This window comes from Metarhizium acridum, assembly GCF_019434415.1.
Source record: "Metarhizium acridum strain ARSEF 324 chromosome Unknown scaffold_578, whole genome shotgun sequence".
In the NCBI taxonomy this organism is placed as follows: domain Eukaryota; kingdom Fungi; phylum Ascomycota; class Sordariomycetes; order Hypocreales; family Clavicipitaceae; genus Metarhizium; species Metarhizium acridum.
In genome coordinates, this window is record NW_027094046.1 from 532,336 (window position 1) to 551,304 (window position 18,969).

At 53.0% G+C, this 18,969-nt stretch overlaps 6 protein-coding genes across 6 annotated transcripts; 1 reads left to right on the forward strand and 5 right to left on the reverse strand.

The window, feature by feature from the left end:
- Nucleotides 1-2,506: 2,506 nt before the first annotated feature.
- Nucleotides 2,507-4,056, reverse strand: TAD2 (tRNA(adenine34) deaminase; the record flags this gene model as incomplete). Its single annotated transcript, XM_007814017.2, has 3 exons — nucleotides 2,507-2,724; nucleotides 2,781-3,498; nucleotides 3,568-4,056. 3 exons carry the CDS (start codon nucleotides 4,054-4,056, stop codon nucleotides 2,507-2,509), a joined length of 1,425 nt encoding a protein of 474 aa, XP_007812208.1.
- Nucleotides 4,057-5,778: 1,722 nt separating this feature from the next.
- Nucleotides 5,779-7,578, reverse strand: J3458_021258 (uncharacterized protein; the record flags this gene model as incomplete). The annotated part of the gene is made up of 2 exons (XM_066122507.1): nucleotides 5,779-6,012; nucleotides 6,070-7,578. The coding sequence occupies 2 exons, from the start codon at nucleotides 7,576-7,578 to the stop codon at nucleotides 5,779-5,781; spliced, it is 1,743 nt and encodes a 580-aa protein (XP_065972517.1).
- A 1,130-nt stretch (nucleotides 7,579-8,708) lies between these two features.
- Nucleotides 8,709-12,021, reverse strand: J3458_021259 (uncharacterized protein). Its single transcript, XM_066122508.1, has one exon. It carries the CDS (start codon nucleotides 11,791-11,793, stop codon nucleotides 8,887-8,889), a length of 2,907 nt encoding a protein of 968 aa, XP_065972518.1. The 5' UTR covers nucleotides 11,794-12,021; the 3' UTR covers nucleotides 8,709-8,886.
- Nucleotides 12,022-12,667: 646 nt separating this feature from the next.
- J3458_021260 (uncharacterized protein) lies at nucleotides 12,668-12,904 on the reverse strand (the record flags this gene model as incomplete). The annotated part of the gene is made up of 1 exon (XM_007814016.2): nucleotides 12,668-12,904. One exon carries the CDS (start codon nucleotides 12,902-12,904, stop codon nucleotides 12,668-12,670), a length of 237 nt encoding a protein of 78 aa, XP_007812207.2.
- Nucleotides 12,905-13,538: 634 nt separating this feature from the next.
- Nucleotides 13,539-14,154, forward strand: J3458_021261 (uncharacterized protein; the record flags this gene model as incomplete). Its single annotated transcript, XM_066122509.1, has 1 exon — nucleotides 13,539-14,154. The coding sequence occupies exon 1, from the start codon at nucleotides 13,639-13,641 to the stop codon at nucleotides 14,152-14,154; it is 516 nt and encodes a 171-aa protein (XP_065972519.1). The 5' UTR covers nucleotides 13,539-13,638.
- Nucleotides 14,155-14,804: 650 nt separating this feature from the next.
- Nucleotides 14,805-16,634, reverse strand: J3458_021262 (uncharacterized protein; the record flags this gene model as incomplete). The annotated part of the gene is made up of 3 exons (XM_007814015.1): nucleotides 14,805-15,510; nucleotides 15,584-15,725; nucleotides 16,391-16,634. The coding sequence occupies 3 exons, from the start codon at nucleotides 16,632-16,634 to the stop codon at nucleotides 14,805-14,807; spliced, it is 1,092 nt and encodes a 363-aa protein (XP_007812206.1).
- Nucleotides 16,635-18,969: the final 2,335 nt, after the last annotated feature.

An 18,969-nucleotide genomic window follows, 5' to 3' on the forward strand; every position in this document is an offset into this window, starting at 1 on the left:
GGCCGTTCGGGGACCGTGCCGCGGGCCGCCTGCGGTCGGCTTCAATGTTGCCGCTTAGTTGCCAACGGGTATCGGCGACGGGCCAATTCCCCGCGCGGGCCATCGGGGCGGGGACCCCAGTCTTCGGGATATTCCGTCCGTCGCGGCGAGATAAAAGGCGGCCCCCCCCTTTTCATCGCCCTGCGTTGCCCGCCCGACAACCCGTGCAAACGGCATGTCAACCATTGTATGCCGGTAAAGAGGGTTGGCCCTGGTATTGTTAGTCCAGGCGGACCGCATCCTCGGCGTTGGCATCTGTACGCCTTGAACAGCGAAAGCCTTTCAGACGCGGCCCGCCCACAATTTACTTGCTGCTCGTGGGATGCCACGCTTTTGCAACCCGCGTAGATGCCTCAACGACGGCCCACCCTAGGACACGGTCAAATTAAAGACCAAGAGAGCCGTCAAAACCATGTATTCCCACACCACGTGTAGAGCGACATAACAAAGCCGCAGCAACTCAACTCATCGCTGATGGATTCCGCGGTCCTACGGTTCGGTGATTGACAACGCTGGGCGGTGATGGTCTCGGATGTAAACCGCGGCGGGCAAGGAGGTCAACTGGTCTGTATTGCCCTAACGGAGCCTCAATTCTTAAGAGACTACTCCGTATTACCTGGTCTTTTCCCTTTTTAGCGCACGCAAACCACGCCTCGGCTACCGGGGCGTTGGGAGAGGGAACCTTGAAGCACACGAGGAACCATGCTCGGCTCGTAGCGCCGCTCAGGCACGAGGCAGAGAGAATCATCCAGAGGTCCTTGTCCAGAAGCTCGGCGTTCAGCACACGGCCAGGGACAAAAGGTAGGAAAAATAAGACGAGCCGAGACTCACGGGGCTGGGGTGATGGCATAAAAACGCTCACGGGAACGGCCTTGATCTTGGCGAATTGAGAACCGCTCGGCGAGACGATGCGTGACTGCGTAGGTGGTGATGACACGGATACACGGATTGAGGGGCGGGGGGCCGAGGTTGAGGCTGGCCAACTCTATCACGAGAAAGACTTCCCATGACACACAATACGCAAAAGAACTATCCAGCTCCCCGTCCAACCACTCCTTCACTCAACTCCTGCCCAGCACCACCAAACGCAACCCTTGTCCTACGCCTGCACCAGATGCCGCTGCAAGTTGGCCAACGACACCAAGCCCCCCCAACCAACCGACATCACCACCAAGGCCGCTCAAAGTGCGCCTCTCCATCCGCCAAGCCTGGGTCTCCCCCGACTCCCCGCCCCAAAAGGCCCTCCAAGCGACTCTCCGACACCCTCGGGCGCCCCATCGCCTGCGAACCCGACGGGGACGTCCTCCACGCCGTCCTCTCGCCCCTCTCCGACACAGCCGGCCGCATCCAAGGCCGGGCCGGGCCCGCGCCGCCCACGACGAGCTCCCAGATGACGAAGCCGTCGCCGGGAGGCTGCTCGAGGCCATGGCCCAGCGCGGGGTGCGCACCCTCCGACTCGCCATCCCCAAACAAGACGGGACAAGGAGCGGCGCGCAGGCTTCGCGCTGCTCCTCCCGCATGAGCCGTGCCTCTCCACACCGCGACTTCGGCGCGCAAATCACGAGCGCCTCGGACGCCAAGACGGAGCTCGACGCGGCAGACGGCACGGCGACGAATGGGCTGTCGCGAGAACGGTACCCGGAACCCAGGAATTGAGCCCGCCTATCTGCCCGACGTCGACACCCTGCCAAGGCCAGATAGATGAGCTGCTACTCCGGCCGCCGTATCATCTTGCTGCATTGACATTTCCCAGGGGTCCGCCATCACCGTCCAGTGCAGCCACACCCCGTCGCTGAGCTTTCCGGAGGCCTACTTCAAGAAGTGGTGTCGGACAAACAATCAACTGACGAACAGGGTGAGCCCAATTGACCATTTCGCTTTATTCCTTCCCTTCTTCTTTTCCACGTTTTTGCCCTCCAGTGTGTGGAATCAACACGACTCATCTTTTCATTAGCCGCCCACAGTTTACGTCACTCTCAGCCAGAAGCCCTTTGGTCTTGGGCCTTGATACGACACGCCGACTCTGGAAGCCCCGCGGGATCATCACAGAGCCAGCGGCTTGCCGCCCCAGCTGTCAATGCCCATTGTGCTGCATCTGGTGGAGGGTGTGTTGAGATACACGCTGGTATTTTCCAATGCATCTAGCTGGCAATATCGCAGGGACACCCCATTAAGGAGAGTATAATGATCAAATTGGTCTAGCACTTAGGTACTTGCTTATCTGTCATTATATGAGTCATGATACCACACGAAACATCCGTAAACACCAAAGCGCATGTTTGCCATATGCCCATCCATTTGAACCGTCCATCCTTGTCAGTAGGTTGCCCTTCTGCTCTACATGTAGCCCAGCCCGGTCCATTTTATATCTTCTCTACTCGGGTATCAAACAAAACCGGTCCAAATAGGTAATGACTATTCCACGGCCATACCTTTGCAAAAGCATAGCACCATCTTAGCAAGCAAATCATGCAACCGCCCAAGCCGAATCGGCCGGTGTTTCCGGCGCATCATTCGCGGCCATGTTTGGGTCATGGCTTTCATCCACAGCGTCCTCCTGCTGGCGCCCCGCGTCCTGTTCTTGGCCCCCATCGACGGCGGCAGTATCAACATCGGCCTCTTCATCCTTTTCCATCATTGCTGCTAATCGAGCTGCTCTTCCCTCCTTCTTTCTAGGTACGGGAGCTGGTCAAATATTAGTGGATTTGTTGCTCCCAGAACGAACGCAGCAGAAAACATACCTCGTCCATTCTCCTGGACGTAAAATCGTCTCAAGAGCCCGACGGCTTCATCGCGACCCCAACCCCCCTCAATCTCATATCCCTCTTCTACATTGCCACCGTCTCCTCCGCCGGGGGGGTACGACGTCCCCAAAGTTCCACTGCCATCCGGAAGCTGCGATGGTCGGGGAGTAGGATGTGCGCTCGCGGTTTGCCCGTCTTCCCTGACCGGGAGAGAGTTGGCATGAATGCTAAAGACACCTCCAGTACCGCCGAATTTGTCATTGACGGCCCCAAAATATACCTTTTTAATACCCAGCTGACGAAGGAGAGACGCGCACATCACACAAGGTTCAACAGTGACGTAGAGAATGCATTCACGAATGATCTCGCGGCTAACGCTGTCTCCAGGATGGATTTTCTGACCGTATGGATATAGATGGCCCTTCTTCCCGTCTTCGTTGCCCTCGTCTGGGCGCTTTGACTCGACTGAGCTCGTATCAGAAGCATCGTCAGGTGTCTTGGGCGATGGCCTGGGAAGGTCCTTTGGTCTCAGTGACGTCTGGCGAGGGCCATTTCGTGGAGGTTGGGATAAGAGTGCTGAGATGGCCATGAATTCTGCGTGCCGGGTGCCGTTGCGCGTAACATTGGTGGCATTCATGCCTTTTGCGATGACGGTGCCATTGTGTACGAGCACGCAGCCCACGGGAGTTTCGTTTGTGCGCAAGGCGAGACGAGCCTGGAAAGCTTAGCAAGATGTTCAATTTGTCGACGGCAAGTTGGTAGCGTCATTGCATCATTTTCTTACCATGTCAAGGGCCTCCTCGATAAACCGCAGATGGTGAGCCCGTTCGGCCAAAACGGCGGGGTCCTCGATGACCTCCTCGACATCTTTGGCATCAACTGCATCAGCAATAGCGAGAGTATGTGAGTCAATGGCCACCTTCTTGAAGGGCGCAACCAAGTCTGCACGGTCATCCTTTTCCGGCGGACGGTTCTCCTTGTCCTCTTGGGATAACCACGGGTCAGCGACGGCCATGATGTCTGAATTGCTGATGTGCGGGATGGTGACTTGTGAGGGTTGTGGCCGTCTTGACGCGTTTGTGTCGGTGTCCGTAGGCGAGGTCTGCAGCTGCGGTGAATGACGGACCAAATTCTCTGCTTCAGATTCTGTATGAGAGGGTGGCGTGACCCTCAATCCGCCCTTTTCGTTTTCTTTCTTGGGTAGCAACCGACCAAACAGCTTGCGAATGGCATTTGTGGCAGGTGCCAGCCCGAGAGACTGAAGCAGCGGCATCGGAAGGCGGCTTCAGAGTTTGAGTGAATCGCTCCTTCCCCCTTCCTCTGTCAGAAAGACTCCGCTCAGATTTCTCTCAGATCGTCTGCACCTAAAAATGGCACAGGCAACCAAGCCCTCTGCCTTTCCTGCTGCAAACTTGCCAGATTTCTTTTCCTTCACCAGAATAAGCTTCAGACTTCCTGGAAACACTTCCCATTCCAATCCAATCGCATCAGTACCCACGGCCTTCAACAGGCAGCCAAGTTTGCTTCCACGAGTCAGCACCTTTTCCCTGCTCAACAGTCGGAGCTCGACTCTTCAGCCGTCTCAGCTTTGACAACTCACCAGAGAGTAGGCACTGCCGCCTTTGACTCTGAATCTGAGAGAGCGTCCTCTCAAGCTATGTCCTGGCAGGTCCTACAGCGCCAACAAACCGGAGTCGCGTCGTAGTCACGAGCCACACGAGCCGGACAGAGAGGGCATCTGTTACACAGCCGTTGCCTCCCACGGACTTTGTCAATACACCGCCTGCTACGGCCTGCTTCACAACTTATGGGACCGCCAGTCAGATACACCAGCAGCGAACGCCAAACACCGGTTTCCTGCTTCTGTGAATAAGTTGACGTCTTGCGTCGCAGGTTCCTATGATTATGAACAGTTGCAGGTGTATCCGATTCAATGATGCCGAAAATTACAGCCCAAGACACATGCAAGGTATTCTTTGTTAGCATAAAACGGCAGTTTCAAACAAATAGTAGCGACCGCTGATATCCGTCGTAGACTTGTAGTACTCGCTCACTTATTTGCTTCTTAAAATTCCTTTCCTCTCATGGCAGGAAATCCACATCACATGACCAGCGACCCACACTGAATGCCTTTCAAGCGTTGACAATGCAACTTTGCCAAGAATAGATCCGGCCTCATAAAACAAGCGTTTTGTGGCTTCATATCCCCTATTACTAAAATTAAGCCATTATAGTCAATTTTCTCGCACAGGACTTCTGTTACCCTCATCCATCACAAAGGTTGCAACACGACCGACGCACCGCATGCCAAGTACAATGGGAGGAAGAAGCCCACTTTCAAGTCACCCCACCCAACGCCACCGTTGCCGGGAATGTACACAACGCGGCTATTCAGGTCTCTAGGAGATCTCAAGACTCGCACAACTGCATACGTCGCAAGTGTATGCAGATAACACAGCCTGCGGTGGCCTTCTATAAACACAAGTGGATAATGTGGTGGTAAATGTCGATCAGCGAATGCACTGGCAGATTAACAGTGGGAGGTAAACTGTATGTAACCACATCATGTACCTACCTAGGTACCTAGGTAGGTAGGTATCGCACTTCATACTGTAATGTCAACTGGTATTATAGCATATTGGTGCATACTTCTCAAGTGCTCGGCTGGGAAATGTACATACATATTATTCTGCCACAAACTACACTAGTCATTGGTCGATTTATCCATTGATGCTCCACTTGTCTTCCCCTTCACAAGCACCACCCCTGCGGGCATCTTTATCTACGATGCCCTATAAAATGAAAAGTCCCAACGCCGGCGAGCTTAATGCTAAACACCTTGAAGTGTATAGAATACCCTCCTTACACTGAGGCTAGATAATTCCGATGGCCCTTCAATCAGTAGGCTTCATGAAATCATTCGCCTTCTAAACAAACACGCTTCGCTGGCAATCCCATTCTTGCCCACACAATCAATACTGACGCAGGGCCCATGCTAGGCTACACACAAAGGTGACATGGTATCCAGCACGAGCGACGAGCGTCCCGACATGGCGCGACACGACGCCGCGGGGGACCGCTTACGGGGCAAAACACCGCTGTGCATCGCAGTCAGGGCTGCGGCCATCACGTACACTGCCAGATTGGACATGAACGCGGCCGTTTGTACCACGCTTGCTCCAACATCAATGGATGCAGATACCACAGATGAATCCAAGCTAGTTGATACCTTCCGAGAAGTTAGCGGTTGCTCAATGGTTAATGGACAGTGCGGTCGTATACGTACGTTGTCTAGGTTCTGGCCACCCGGTGAGGTATCTCCCGCGACAACAATCGTGCCCGGGGGAACACAAATGACCACCTGGCTCAGCGGCTCGGAACTAGGAACCCTGTTCAGCCTGGAGCCATACTCATTCACGGATTCGCCCGCGGTGACATGGCTCGTGGTAGCAAATTGGCCACTGCTGTTGCTGCTCAATGAGCTGTGGCCGCTACCGCCAACGCCTTCGTTGGCAGAGTGGAACTGGAGTTCATCTACAGACAGGCCAGGCCCGTCCCACTCGTTTGCCTCGCCGTCGGGTACGGTCTCATACAGCGGAGGTGGGCATTCAGAGAGTGAGGGTTCATTCAGGCTTGGCAAACTGCTAGTCGAGGCGCAAATCGGCAGCATGCGCTCATCCTCGGAGAAGCTAGACTCGGGCGAGTACAGATTGAAATCGATGTAATCGCTTGACGAGCCAGAACGGTCCAGGAAAGGGAAGTTTGGTGAACTTTCCTGCAGCTCTGGATGGACAAACTCGGCGCCAGGAGGTGCGCCAAGTTCTGGATGGGAGGACGGCGTGAATGACTTGAGCGGCGAAGCAACAGAAGATGATGAAGTAGTAGTCGTGGGTTGTGAAGACAGATAACCCTCCGATTCGAGGAGGAAGTCGAGGTCTGGAGTATCCATGGCGGGGAACTGGACAAACTCGTCGAATGGGTCGTAAGTCAGAGTAGCAGGGTCGAGGTTCTCGAGGCCTGAGAAGTCAAAGCCCGGGTCCAGATCGAATGATGATGATGAGAACGGCAGGTCTGTGTCTGTTACAGCAGCCAGCGGTGGACAAGGAGGGTCTTGGAGTACGACCCTCGCCTTCATTGCAGGCTTTGAAGCAGGCGGTGGTGCGGCTTGAGCGGCTCCTCGCTTCTTATGGCTCGGGTCGCAACGAATCTTCTTGCGTCGGCAGCTGTCGCACGCCTTGATGATTCTCATGAGGTGAGCGTGGTCGCGCTGCTCCTTTGTCTTGGATCCCCGGGAAGCAATGTTGGTCACATCTTGGCCATCCTTGGTAAGAATCTTCATACCAGGAAGATGTGAGAAGTCGGTAGTCTGATGTCTGGAAGGCGGGCATTTGGCCTTGCTTTGTCGTCGGCGTTGCGTTGAGCCGCGAGACGACGAAGCTACTGAGGGTGCCGATGTTGCGCTCCAATCCCAAGAGGATGTGACGGGAGAGACGTTGAATGATGAGTTGACCGAGTCTATAGAAGGGCTGGCTATTGAAGGAGAAGTAGCTGCAGATGGTGCAGAATTCACAGCGTAGAACTTGAAGTTCTGCCCAGTCATCTGAGTATACTCGAGGAAGTCCAAGGAGATTGTGGCTCGCTTCTCACTAGCGGGAGCAGGACCAGGAATGAAGGCGTTGATCAAGTCATCGAGCTGTTGTGATCCAAGAGCAGGGAAGAATTGCAAGGGAGCACCGAGAGTAGGTTGGTAGACAGAGAAGCCCTGTGGGAGAGTAGAGGCGGAGGTAGAAGCCATTTCGTACCTGAAGCCCAAGATGTCGATGCTAAAGCAGTCCAGGTTGATGGTGTTTAAGAACCCTAAACTGATTTCGGAAGTTTCCGAGGTTGTTAAGCGGGACGAAGGTGCTGATTGACAACCATTCTTTGTGTAAGCCAAAAACCGCTTCAGTGTTATGCGATTTCTGGCAACTTACTACACTTTCCCGAGAGGTTATCTCAGTTTCAATACGGGATATCACGCCAGATACCAGATCACTGACACAAGCTGATATTCTGCTTTTCCTGGGACTCAAGGTCTGAATCCCAGTTTCCCGGCGATGGATAGGAGGGGGACGTAAAGAATGTGAAGCCGAAGCTTAAAGGAGGGGTGACAAAAGTTGCGGCGTTGTTGGAAGCCTCAGGGATCGAGGTTTCAAGAATTGTACTTGTTTTCTTTTTCCACGTATTCCTACTGATTTCCCTTTGGCGACGATGGCAAAAGATTCTAGTCAATGGGTTGACAAGGGACGGGGAGAGAAAAAAAAAAGAGATCGAAAAAAACCTCAGGCTCTCTGCGGGAGGGAGTCCTGGACGGTATTTCACTTGAAGCATTTGACCAAGGCGCAACAGGGGAGGAGGCTGACTCTTTCGGCGTGCTCAATCAGGAATGGTGTGGGTTGGCCATCTGGGTAGCATCACCCAATAAGGGCCCGTCATCTTGCCAGGGGTCACGGGTTTGCAAAAGGTTATTGGCCAATACACCCCACCTGTTGCACCATCCGCAATGGACCTTCGGCGAGGATGAGCCACGACGATTGGCCAATGCAAGTCGACAGGCTTGCAAGAGTGACTCAATTGCTGAATGTCGGACTGGGGGAGTTTTTGAAGAAAGTGACCTCCATTTTTACCCCAGACTCTAGCAATCTGCATGTACATTGCGGAGTTTCCCTGTGGAAAACTGGCTCGTTTGAGAACGGCCGGTACGAGGCGCGCATGAGCAATGTGGTGCCAGATGAGAGTGAAGCTTGTCTCGGTGGGCTGCGTGGCGCCATCAATGGCGCGAAAGGATCGTCGTCCCGCTTGCTGACAAACGGCTCTACATCCAGTATTACTTGAAGTGAGATCGGGCTGGCCGTCGTAAAGCTCGTGTTCGCCGCGACCGTTGAACTTGTTCTGGACTTTGTAGCTCCAGCCTTGTCAATCATTGAACAGTTGCATATATGTATAAACCGTGTAAGCATGTATTCTTCATCGCATCTATTTCTATCGCTAGTTCATAAGCACGGGTCGAGCCTATGAACAATGCACATCACATCCCAAGTCGATCTCTTGACATGAACATCCATTATCCAAAAGTCGTCATCGACATCCCCTTCTTCCCTGTCGGCCGAGTCATCCCAAGCAAATCTTCAGCGTGTTTACTCCATGCGCCTCCATTCGCACTCGTGAAACCTGGCAACGCCTTGTCCGACTTCCTGGGTTCAGGCTGTTTACTCCTACACAGTCGCACATGCTGTGGTGCCTCGAAAGGGACAATCGTTTGTGGGGCTGGGCCAGCCGCGTCTTTTTTTCGCGCTGCCTTTCTGCCACGAGTTGCTGGGTTGATAATCGTGGGTTTTGGCAAAGTTCCCTGCTCTGAAATAGCTGCTTCTTTTGCAATTGGCTCTTTTGAAACTGAGTCTTCCACTGTCATTTCGGTTGCACCTACGGGCTTCAACCCTCGTTCGGAGTGCTTGGGGTCGTCATGGATAGCTTCCTGGACTGGTAGTCCGGTATTTTGTTCTTTCGCGGCTGCATCCCCTGATGAGTCCTTGGCACTTTCAATGTGTTGCCTCTCAGTTAGCCCAGGAGTCGGGGGTGCTGAGACCACGGGTTCAGGCTTGATCGTCAAGGTAATACCTGGCAGGCGAGTTGGAGCCGCTGGTGGCCTGCCCACAGTTCCAATACGAGCAGCGGCCATTGCGAATGGAGCTGGTGCGAGCTCTTCTTGACCAGGCGGGAGTACAAAGCCAAATATCTCCTTGCATTTGACGCTCTTTCGAGCCATTCTCGTGATGCGCGGTCCCTTGGGCTCCTCGGACTTCTCTCCAACACCGGAGACTGAATCGCGTTTGCTCCTAGTTCGTTTTGGCTGCCTAGCTGGTCGCTGTTCTGAATCTTCCTCACTGGAACATCCAGTAAGGGGAGATTCGGAAGCGCTCCTAGTCTCGGTTTTCCGTGTCTTTTTAGGTGATGTGTGATTCACTCCATCCTCATCAGCAGACGAACCTAGGCTGTCTCTGGAGGTGGCTTTTCTCCCAAGTCGTCTAGTCCGTCTCGGTGGCAAGTCGTCAGATTCAGATTCACTCGATTGCCCGTTTGTCGGTCGTTTTGGTGATCTCTGTTGTTTCTTTCGTGAGCGCTGGGCTCTCTGATCGGGATCCGATACCGTTTCCGCATGTTCTCTTGACGATTCCTTCGACCTCGACTTTACGGCAGGCAAATCAGATTCACTGTTAAAATCAAGATTGATGGACATTTCTGTATAATGGCGAGGGGGTGACTCTGGTGTTGCCTTGATAGCTTCTCCTTCATCCAGATCCTTGAATGCTTGACTTGGCTCTGTATCAGACTCCGAGACCTGTAATTTTGGTGATTTCGATGGTCCAGCATTGTCCGCATTCGTAATTTCGACAGAGTGTACGCTTGAAGTAGGTGTGACAGATGCAGGATGTCTTTGCTGTTCCTGTCTTCGTTCTGATAGCATCAACAACCCTCGCCTCCGTGTAGGCTTGATTCGTAATTCAGCTCGTTTCTCAGGCCGTCTTGGAGATGACACAGGCCGGTGTAGTTTGGATATTGCAGTGCTAGTTGCAACTTTTTGCCTCTGTTTGGGTTCCTTGCGGGCGGTTTTTTGAGGCTCAGCAACGCCTAGTGATGATTCGATCCCAATGGCTTCGGGGGAATATTGCGGTGTGCCACCTCGAGTTGTGGTATTCACTGCCACCTGTGGTTTGGTAGCAGCTGGTACAGCCTGCCTCTCCATCTGCATAGTATCACCATGTCGAACAGACCTGGCCAAGTCTGCTCCCTCCAAATGCAATTCTGTCATAGCTCGTGGTTCAGGATCATTAACAACGGGAGGCAAGTCTGCGTTCCACTTGAGTCGGGCTGGTCGCTCCTCCACCAGCACAACATCCTCCGCACTTATTGGAGCTGTCGTCTCCAATCCCTCGTCAAACTGTCTCGTATTCTGATTCATCTTCAATCTCGACCTCCTCTCGACGGTTTGGCCCGTTGCCGCAGACGACTCAACGTTAGGCTGCCTCGAACTCTGCGCCGCGTCTGGTCTCCGCTTCTCATCAACTTCTGCTGTGGTCGGAAGCCCCTTGGGTCTTGTTTTATCAGTCATTGGTACAGTATCCCGCAAAGTTGATTCCTGAAGGTGTCTGGGTTTCTTCACCACCACTTTCGACCGCTTCTCATCCACAATGATAACATCCTCATCCCCCTCACTCGGCCTCCTCTCACCCCCATCCACCTCCCTCTGCAAATTCGTCCTCTCCCTCAGCGCCCGCATCCTCAAGGACGCCATCCCTCCAGAACCGCCTAAATTCAACCTCGTCCCAAACAAGCTCTGCGCATATCCCGCCTTACTAGGCGGCGAAGGACTAACTCTTCTCTTCTTTGCGGGTGGTCCATCCGTCGCCGCCCCCTCCGCTTTACGAGCTTCATACGGAGAACGATCGGATATAACAGCACGTCCAATAGGCCCCGGGCTAGGAACTATCGAGCTTAAAGGCCGGTGGTTAAGCTGAAGATGAGGCTGATGTTCCCGCTGCTGTTGCTGGGGTTGCGTTCTGGCTCTGCTCGTCGTCGGGGCCTTGGCAGCCGCCATGGCCCTCCGCTTCTCAACTTCTCGCGCGCGCTTATCCAGTATTGCGGCGAGATCTTGCTCGCGCGACCCCCTACACTCGCCGACTTGGACTATGGCAGCGCCCCGATCGAGCTCCAGTTCCTCGTCTTCTTCCAAATCCCCGACCCCATGCCAGTGGGCGTCGCCAATGAAATTGCCCCTGTCATCGTAGACCATGATGCGTTTGTTGAATGTGTGGTATTTGAGCCTGCCATCTTGCCAGCGTTTTTGCTTTCTGCGAAGATCGTGCGTGAAGAGACAGCTGTAGTCGAGGACGGTGGCTGTTGTTGGAGGAGGGTCGCCGGATGAGTTTGGCGCCGTAGAGGAGTCGATAATCCTCCTCACGGCGTAGGACATTGTGCTAGGTTCGGCATAGCTTGCCAGCGGCAGCGCATGTCTCGAAGATGATGCCGTCTTGAAAGCTGCTGTGGTGATAATTTCATGGATGTGCTTAGGTCGTGAGTGAGACGCGTGTGGTGCAATGTGGCGGTTTGACGCGACGCCAAATCACGTGTGCCCTTAAACTACCCTACGCTTTGGAGTATTTGGTGTTGGAATTCTGCCTGGTTATTGACTGAGATGAGGTGGTAATTTTCCAAATTTTCGATAATCCTACATAACTTTTACTCCTCTATAATTTGGTCTAAATGATAGATATAACGAGGTGGCTGGTGTAGAATGTGTTCCAAAGCGCAGATGGTGTTCTACGAAATTTCGTCGGGGGCACCATTACCAATGGCCATCTACAAATTTCACCACCATTTTCACTACCTACTTAAGTAGGTAACTAGGTAGTTAGTTGTGGCCGGTCAGATCTGACCCAATCCAAGGAACCATGCTATCATTCAACCTGGATCTATTTATATACCCGGCTAGGACCCAAAAATTTATCGACAAGATATACCATTGAATAGTACTTAGTCCACAAACTATAATAGGATACGATACGTACCAACATCAAGCTCTTGGCTCCAAATAGGCACCCAGAGCTACCCCGCCTTGATTTTGCATAACCTTATACTTAGCCTATTAATTTTATTTTAGTATTCTTATTATAATACTCATACAGCGGAAGGCTTAATAGGTGTCGCGGTACCGGTATATAAGATAAATAACCAGACCGTAGGAGTTTCTAGGCTTGATTGCTAGCCAGGGCTGCTGAGCAGCAACATGATCGGGAATGGGCCAATGTGCGTCACCATATCTCCCATGCACCATCGACTCGGGATCGCTAAAGACGCGCGCAGTTCGTAATGGCGCGAAAGAGATGCTTGACGCAAAAGGCAAGCGACGAGGCGGCGTATTCCTCTTCATCGGCGGCTCTGGACTCACACAGCTCGGGTATGGCGCCGCGTCCGTAAAAGGTGCGCAGCCCGGTAACAGCGTGCAAGAACCAGTGAAGACCTGTAATGCCAGAGTATCCGACGACAATCTTGGGGTTGGCGCGGATGATGCGGTGCAGTTCCATGTCCGCAAGCAGGCCTGCGGGCCGCCGGTGGTGCAGAGTCTGGGTAGAAGATTTCGCGGACCTTGCATCATTTGGACGTGAGCAAGCTCGTCATTGACCCGAGATGAAGGCGAAATGAATGCCATCGTTGCGCCGGGCTCTGACGCCCTTGGAATTGTAGCCGAGGACATTGCGTCTCTGGCTCTTGGATCCCATCATGCGTGTATGGATTACTTAGTGGCCAACGTGCAGATGCATTCTTCACAATGAGTCAATTGAAATGTTCCCTTTGTCGTTGCAGCAAGTTGTTAATAGTTGTTCAAGTCAAGCAACTTGACGACGCGGCTTGGCTTTCACAATGACGAAATCATTGCCAATCATGCCGAGTTCTCTCTTATGAATGCTACCAAAGATGGTTACATTCGTATTTAGCTCGTATGCAATACTTTTGGTAACATCGTTGATCCGGCCGTTAAGGATCTGGCCGGTGCGCCGAGTCGCCATTGAAACAACAGAGGACGCTAGGGGACGAGCATCCCGGTACGCTATCGCAATGGGGAACCTGACCGCGACATGCTCCGATCTAGGCGAGATTTGACAAGAAGCCAAGAAGCTAGAACTTCTCTGGCGGCATGCAAAAGGCCGGTAATAAACACCCGCTAGTAATTTCCTCATCCCAGAGGACTTGTATTCATCACACGACATGTCCCCAAAGCGTCCGCTAATAGATACCACATGCACCCAAATAACACCCAATGCCACACCCAGCCAAAGACCTTCCAATCCAAAGACACCACATTCAAGAGTCAAGACAGACCAAAAGCAAACAGCCCAGCAAACCGCCCACCACCCACCATCCCGCCATACAACACCACTCAACTCCCCGCCGCAAACCGCGCAACCCTCTTCTCCAACTCATCCTCGACGATCCCCCCAAACTCGTCGACAATCCTCCCGCCCCTAAACATGATAAACTCCGGCACCCCCGTAACCTTGTACCGGGCCACCAAGTCGCGCAGCTTGTCCCCGTCCACCACCACAAACGTGAGACTCCTGTACCGCCGCGACAACTGCTCGTACTTGGGCCCAACCCATCCACACGGCTTGCACCAGCCGCTCGTGAATTCCGCAACGAGCTGCCTCGTCCGGACGAGCGCGTCAAACTGGGCCGTGGTCTCTATTTGCGTGACTGGCATTTTTTTTTTCCCTTTTTTTTTCCTTTTTTGCCCAACCGAAGAATATTCTTTGCCACGGATGCGGCGAGGGGATGAGAGATGAAGATGGGAGAGGAAAAAAAGGAACCAGAAACAAGCAAGTCACGGTAGATTATATACTCGCACCGCATAGAGCGAGCATGTTTTCACAGGACAGGAAACAGCCAGCCAACTCGGCAGAAGGCATAATGTGACCCCCAATGCTTGCCCTCCGCCACTCTCACCGGCAAACTCCAATAGTGGCCATATCCGATCATGGGGAGGGCCAACATACCGGCGGTACGAGGTCGTCTGCAGTGTAACCGAATGGAATCCCAACTTGGATTCCAAGACGAGACAGCTGGCACTGCCATGGATGCGATTGCGTCGACTTCTTATTGGCCAAGCTTGAAATCCGGAGTAAATCTGCACAGTCACACCTCCATGCAATCGAGAATTAAAAAAAAAAAAGAAGTTCTTCATGATATGGATGGGCCAAGTCTAAATCTAAGGGTATCTACGAATGTTCATTAGACATGCCCCTTTATTGTCCTAAACTCCCTGCAGAAAGTTCTGCCATGCAGCTACATTGATAAAAACATACAGGACGCCGAGAATGCTGCCAAAAAAGCAATGCTGCTAATTCATAATTCAAGTGGAAAAAAATCCTGGACATCCAAGTAATAATGGACCCAGCATGTACAGTCTCAACTTTTGTAACGATAGCCTTATAACGAATTTGCCGGGTGCCTTGGACCAGGTGGAGTGAGGCCGTCTTTAGACAGCGGCGAGTGCGATTTTATCCCTCTGTCGACATAACCACTGCTGCTTGACTCGAGCTCCATGGGTGTGACGGGGCCAGGACTACCCAGAGGATGGAGCCTTGGTGAAAGAGGCTTCTGTGAAGCTGGCCCTGACAGCCAAATATCCTTAGCAGGCAGTCCGTTGAGGGACATGTCGTTTCCTGTCTTGGTAGACGCACCCAGTACCATGGTGGCTTGCGCAATCATGTCCCTTTGATACTGTTGCATCTTGCGACGCATTTCCATTTGAGGATTATCGCCGCGAATTGGGTCGGGCCTCAGTTGCGGGACATCAGGATTTGACTTTCCAGAAAATGAAGCCATATCGGAAATAGGTGCCGGTTGCAGGCCACCTGAATTGGGCTGGGGGTGTTGTTGCTCATAGTTTGACGGGTAGTATTTACCCATTGGCACAGGAGCGTCATGGAATCCCGGGGCAATATAAGACGATACTGGTGTGCTTGTGTTGGCCATTGATGACGACATAGCTGTGTGAGAAGTCCTAGCTCGCTCGGCTTGCATAGTGATTGAGTCAGAGGTTCGTTGATGTCGAGAAACCGAAGGGTCGTGAAAAAATGGGTGTGGACGATGGACTCTGCTCTTTGGGTCCTCGTGCATGGGAAAGTATCCCCTTTTTTACCATTAGTTTTCCTTTCCCTTTCTTCTTCATAAAAATTGGTCGTCAAGGATTCGGTAGGTCTCACCCTGGAAGATCACCACGAGCAGACAGGGGCTCCGGAGGCGTGCGAGCTGAGCCGGAAGTATTAAATTTCCTCAGCTTGGGAAGTTCAATGGCGATGGGATTGCTGTTTGATCGAGAAGAGCCAACAGAGATTTCAGGACTGCCTACATATGTGGGAAGCGCCGTTAGTTGCCACTGCTTTTGTGTGCGCCTAGTCGAGATATATGGGGATCGACCCGGGCATCGGCATCCGCGAAGATGGATTAATGATAGAACACCACTGTCATCAACAACGGCATGCCGGACTCGACGGAATGAGCAGAACCGTTTTGACAGGTCCACAGGGCGGCGCTCTTTTGATGGACATGACGAACGACGCCCCTCCGTCCCATCCGTCGCCCTGATTCGCACCACTCGGAGGGCCTGTCGCAATAGGTGGAGCTTAGGATGCTTGTGTGATGATGAAGCGGCAGTATGTTTCTTACCAAGCTGCCTGTACCCCGCGATGGCTGGATGGCTGGTAAAGGTGGTGATGCGGTGTGGAGATGGTCCATGTCGCGATTTGCCGCAGACGGCCTAGTCGCCAAGCCTGTGCCGCATTGCAGTATGGGCTTGGCAGGACGAGCATCCAAGAAAGGGCACGTAAAAGGCAGAAGACGAGGGAAGATTCGGGGGGGGGGGGGGGGGGGGGTGGACCTGAGTGTTTGTTTGGTGGCGCATTTGCTCACGTAGCAGTTGACGGGGATAACAAAGTTTGGAAACATGTTTGGCGAAATATGGAAAAGGTCCAATCAAAGAAAACCAAGCAAAAAACACGGCGTCTACATACCTTTGGTAGATTGTGCTCCGTCTGCTGCCACGGCCCCAGGAGCAGGAGACATGAATGGCGAGCTCGGTGCCGATGCTACCGGCTGGTCGACAAAGTAGTCCGTCTGGTGTGCCGCGGCGGTACTCGGGGTCAAGGACAAGGACAGGTCGGACGAGTTGGACAAGGTGCGACCGGGCATTCCTGGTCGTCGACGGGGCGAAAGGAGTGCCGATGGCGGCTTGAAGGACCTGGCGAAGCTGGCCATGACGATATGAGGCACTGTAAACTTGGCCAAGGAATTTTGTTTTGGGGATTTTTTTTTTCTTTTTGGCTGGACGAGGGGCAGCAGGATGGCGAGAAACAGTGATCGTAAACGACTAGGCGATTTCTGGCAGGACGTGTTGTATCCGCGACAGTTCAATGACGCCGTAGATGGGCCATGTATGCATGGGAAAGTCGAAAAGTGGTTGCAATTTAGGGGTTGAGTGGTGGTGCACTGGTGCTGGTGATGGCAGAGCACGTTGTCGGATGGTGAAGGCTCGATTGTGCCTGGGTAAGCGTCAACTGGTGGAGGGTCTCGATCGGGGTCCAGCCTGGTACGGAGTAGACTCAGTAGAGATTCTAGGCTCGAGGGTTGGAGCGGCGTCAGTGCTGATAAGGTAGACGGCCAGACGGTGGCAGTGGAAACTCCCTGAGCTCAGAGTCGACGATAAAGTCTCGATTAGAGATGAAATGTAAATGATGAGTTTGGATCGGGAGGCTGGCCGGAGACGGAGCCAACAGACAAGCTGTAGAAGGGCGTTGAAGGGTGTTGATGAGTGTTGAAGGGTCGATCGATGCAAGGGCCTGGCCAATGGCAGAGACGCAGAGACGTCCGGTGCAACGAGCAAGCACGTCGGACTGTTTGTTGGGTGCAAATATAGGAGAATTGAAGCACGTCCGACACGGACATTGGATGGTCAACTGGTGAGACGGGCCACCCAGCTCTGGCACTGGTTGACGGTTGCGTACTTCAGGTACGGAGTACCAACCGCAAATCACTGTACGGAAAATTGACTTTTTGCCGACTTGAGAAGGGCAAAAAAAAAAAAAGAAAAAAAAAAGGGCGAAGTGTGACCATGCACTTACCTGAACGACGCAAACACATGCATGCGCCAGAATTCTCGCGAGCACAATCTACAACATCCACGCAAGCACGCACATCCGCGAGTGAGCACCCAACAGACTGGCGGGCCCTATAAAACAAAGAAAGGATAATAAAAACAAACAAAGAAGAAAAAGGCAGCAACACGCCGAGCTGTCGTCTCGCGTGACACTTGTTCCACCAACAACATCCCCATCAACATGCGATACCGAGCAAGCAATAGCACAAAGGACCACAAAAGGCCCATGTGGACCACAAGAGAGCCTTGGCCTTTTGGCGGCTCTCATGACATTCAATGCTATTACGTTCCCATTTGCAATCACCACCGCCAAAATTGGGCTACCCACAAGACTAGAGCCGGAGATGCAACATTGAATGCCCAACACGTTGTCGGCTAGAGGACCGAGCCCGACACAAAACATGGATGGCATGGCCGACCGCATCGGTCTGTTGTTATGTGCCGACGTCATATCTTCCTTCGTCCAGCGTGGATGGTGGATCTTCATCACGAACAGAGTGGGTTTTCATTCGGAAATTCATTCATGTGCGAGCGTGCTCTGCCACTGCGCCTGAATGCCGCCCTCGGCGTCTCAATCTCTCTCAATCCGTCTCGAGTCCAGCCCGCTTGTCGTTTTCGCCGTCGACCACAACCCACGCCATGATGATCGTTGCCAATCACCCATGACCCATGCTCCCACCCATCCCATCCATCAGCCTGACCAGACAGCTGTTCCATCTTGCCGTCCGCCTTGCCGCTGATCGTGGCTTGCCGTCTTCAAGGCGCGTGCTTGCCCCCATCACGTTGTGTAGATCCGAGTACCACCAATCTTCCAACCACAGCCGCGTCTCTGCACCACGCTTCCCTCCACATCCAATCCGTCTCTGCAATTACACCACAGCACTTGTAATTCCCAGAGTCAACTCCAACGCCATCCAGCGTAGATGAACGGGATTAACGGCACTAGCATCTCAGGCTCCCGCCACAAAACACGCATGACGTTGATTTCGACCTCGGAGCGGCACTATCCTCAGCACGAATTTCCCTTCGCGTTGATCGTCGTCCACAACTGAAACATGGCGTCTGTAGATCTCAGGGCTCGAGAAACCAAGCGCCGCAATAGCGAAATACGCGCCCATTTTCGTCCCGTGGACCGGACGCCTGGGATGCTTCGCACCAGGCAACAAGGGCAACAGAGGTGCGAGAGCCAGAATCGGACGAGTTACTCGCATTGAGACTGCATCTAAGGAGATGAGGTCATTCGTAGCACTTAGAATAGTGAGGAGTAGAAATTGGCTGTTTTATGCTCGTTGAAAGTTCACCTCAACGGCAGAACAAAGATTGTTGTTCTGGATTAGAGGCAGCGATCCGAGAAAAAAAAAGACCTTCAATATTGTCAACGCATTGTCAGTGAAAACCACCAATATCACAGAGACAACATCGCCACACCTTTGAATA

Bases quoted from the DNA above. Each gene is read 5' to 3' on its own strand.
- J3458_021259 (XM_066122508.1), bottom strand. From the start codon at position 11,793: ATGTCCTACGCCGTGAGGAGGATTATCGACTCCTCTACGGCGCCAAAC.